General features: G+C 37.6%; 1 protein-coding gene across 1 annotated transcript in view; it reads left to right on the plus strand.

Annotated features, from left to right (window-relative positions):
• The window catches only part of LOC137621598 (dipeptidase 1-like), a 133,812-nt gene that overhangs the window by 73,623 nt on the left and 57,689 nt on the right, over positions 1 to 2,500 (plus strand). The window contains exon 5 of the mRNA XM_068352010.1: positions 270 to 420. Within this exon, the coding sequence (XP_068208111.1) occupies positions 270 to 420 (151 nt within the window). The remainder of the gene's footprint in view (positions 1 to 269; positions 421 to 2,500) is intronic.

Here is a 2,500-nt window from a genome sequence, read left to right on the forward strand (position 1 = left end):
GTAGGTATATGAGGTTGCTGGCTTTGTTAAAGGTTTATGAGAGATCGAGTATACACACGCACACAAGTTTTGTTTGTGTTTTTTAGGATATTTTTGTCTTTAACATACTTAACTTTCAAATATTACATTGATTTAGTGTACATTGAATATAGCATATCCAAAGAGGAATTATATATAAGTTTATCTCCCAAAGATGGGATTCGAACCTATGCCTCTGAAATAGAAACAAGATAGTACAGAAAACAATTTGATAATGTTCTTCTTTCCAGAAATACAACAAGAATTCAAGTGTGGCCGTGTTGGCAGTCTGTTGGGCGTGGAGGGCGGACATGCCCTGGCTAGCAGCATGGGCGTACTACGCGCCATGTATGACCTGGGCGTTCGATACGTAACATTGACCCATAAATGTCACACGCCTTGGTGAGTATCAGTGTCAACATCTTTACCTCCTCCCAGCTTCTGTTCTTCCTCCTTGCTGTCCAAACTCTCTTATTTCTTCATGGTGCAAAGCGGAGTTTTTTTTTCAAAGTGTAAATTCTGCGCTGAATGGTCCCCCCGGCTCCAGTACCGAGCTCTATGGTATCTAATCATACTCTGTGACTTGTATTTCTTTGAGGACTTCCTCTTTCATTCTGGAGGACTTTTTCCTTTCATTCTGGAGGACTTTTTCCTTTCATTCTGAAGGACTTCTTCCTTTCATTCTGGAGGACTTCTTCCTTTCATTCTGAAGGACTTCTTCCTTTCATTCTGGAGGACTTCTTCCTTTCATTATTAAAGACTTGTTTTTTTTTCATTCATTTTGAGGATCGTTCTCCGTTTATTTTAAAAGACTTCCTCCATTCATTCTGAAGTCCTTCCTTCATTCCTTTGGAAGGACTTAATTCATTCTGGAGGACTTCCTCCATTTTTCTAAGGGACTTCCTTCATTCATTCCTAAAGACTTTCTCCATTAAAGCTGAATGAATTCCTCCATTCATTCTGAAGGACTTCCTCCATTCATTCTGAAGGACCTTTTCCATTCATTCAGAACGACTTCCTCCCTTTATTCTAAAGGACTTCCTCCTTTCATTCTAAATGTCATTCTCTATTTATACTAAAGGACTAATTCCATTCATTCTAAAGGAACCTTCCCATTCATTCTAAAGGACCTTTTCCATTCATTCCAAAGGACTTTCTCCATTAATTCTAAAGGACATTTTCCATTCATTCTAAAGGACATTTTCCATTCATTCTAAAGGACTTCCTCCATTCATTCTGAACGCCTTTCTCCATTCATACTAAAGGACAAACTTCATCAATTTTGAAGGACTTCCTCCATTTTTCTAAGGAACTTCTTCCATTCATTCTGAAGGACTTTCTCCAGTCATTCCAAAGGACTTTTTTTCCATTTATTCTAAAGGACCTTTTTTTCCATTTATTCTGAAAGACATGATCTGTTCATTCTGAAGGAGTTTTTCCATTCATTTTGAAGGACTTCCATTCATTTTGAAGGGCATTTCTGTTAATTTTGGACTTTTTCTATTCATTCTAAAAGACTTTTTCCATTCATTTTAAAATACTTTTTCTTTCATCCTAAAAGACTTTCTCCATTCATTTGAAAGAACTTTTTTCATTCTTTCCGAGAGACTTTTATTCATCATTTTAAAGAACTTCATTCATTCTGAAGGACTTCATCTATGTATTCTGAAGGACTTTCTCCATTCATTCTAATGAACTACCTTCATTCATTCTAAGGTACTTTCTTCATTCATTCTGTAGGACTCCCTTCATGTATTCTTAAGGACCTCGCTCATTCATTCTGTAGGACTTCCTCCATTCATTCTGAAGGACCTCGCTCATTCATTCTGAAGGACTTCCTCCATGTATTCTTAAGGACCTCGCTCATTCATTCTGAAGGACTTCCTCCATTCATTCTAAAGTAGGATCATTCTAAAGAATTTACTCCCTCCAATAATGTAAAATGATATTGAACACTCATAGTAAACCTCTTCTTCCATTCCTTTCCATTCAACTCCTTTCATACTTATTTGGTTAGATAATTCTTCAATTTAATTGTTGTAAAACTTAAGCCATTGACACCTGCAGCCTTCCCCTCTTCATTCTGAGAATGTTAATGTTTTGTTACCTCCGCCAACGAAGTTGGAAGAGGATTATGTTTTACCCCCTGTTTGTGTGTTTGTGAACTGCTCCCTGGCCACGATTTTAATCGTAGAGTAATGAAACTTGCCTGGATTAACTGTTATGTCAAAAGCTGGAAGTGATTAAATTTTGGAAGGCCAAGGTCAAAGGTCAAGATCACGGTTAAGCAAAATATGCAATTCACGTAATCAGCCATAAGTTTGGACATCGTTGTCACAGAGACTTCAAACTTGGTTCATATTCGAGTGTATGAAAATCCACGCAGTGTTAAGGTCAAAGGACAAGGTCGAGCAAAAGGTCTAGAAATAAGCTGCCGCGGCGGAGGTCTGTGCTCTACTGAGTACCCCTCTAGTTTTTTTTT

This window comes from Palaemon carinicauda, chromosome 28 (genome assembly GCF_036898095.1).
Source record: "Palaemon carinicauda isolate YSFRI2023 chromosome 28, ASM3689809v2, whole genome shotgun sequence".
Taxonomy (NCBI): domain Eukaryota; kingdom Metazoa; phylum Arthropoda; class Malacostraca; order Decapoda; family Palaemonidae; genus Palaemon; species Palaemon carinicauda.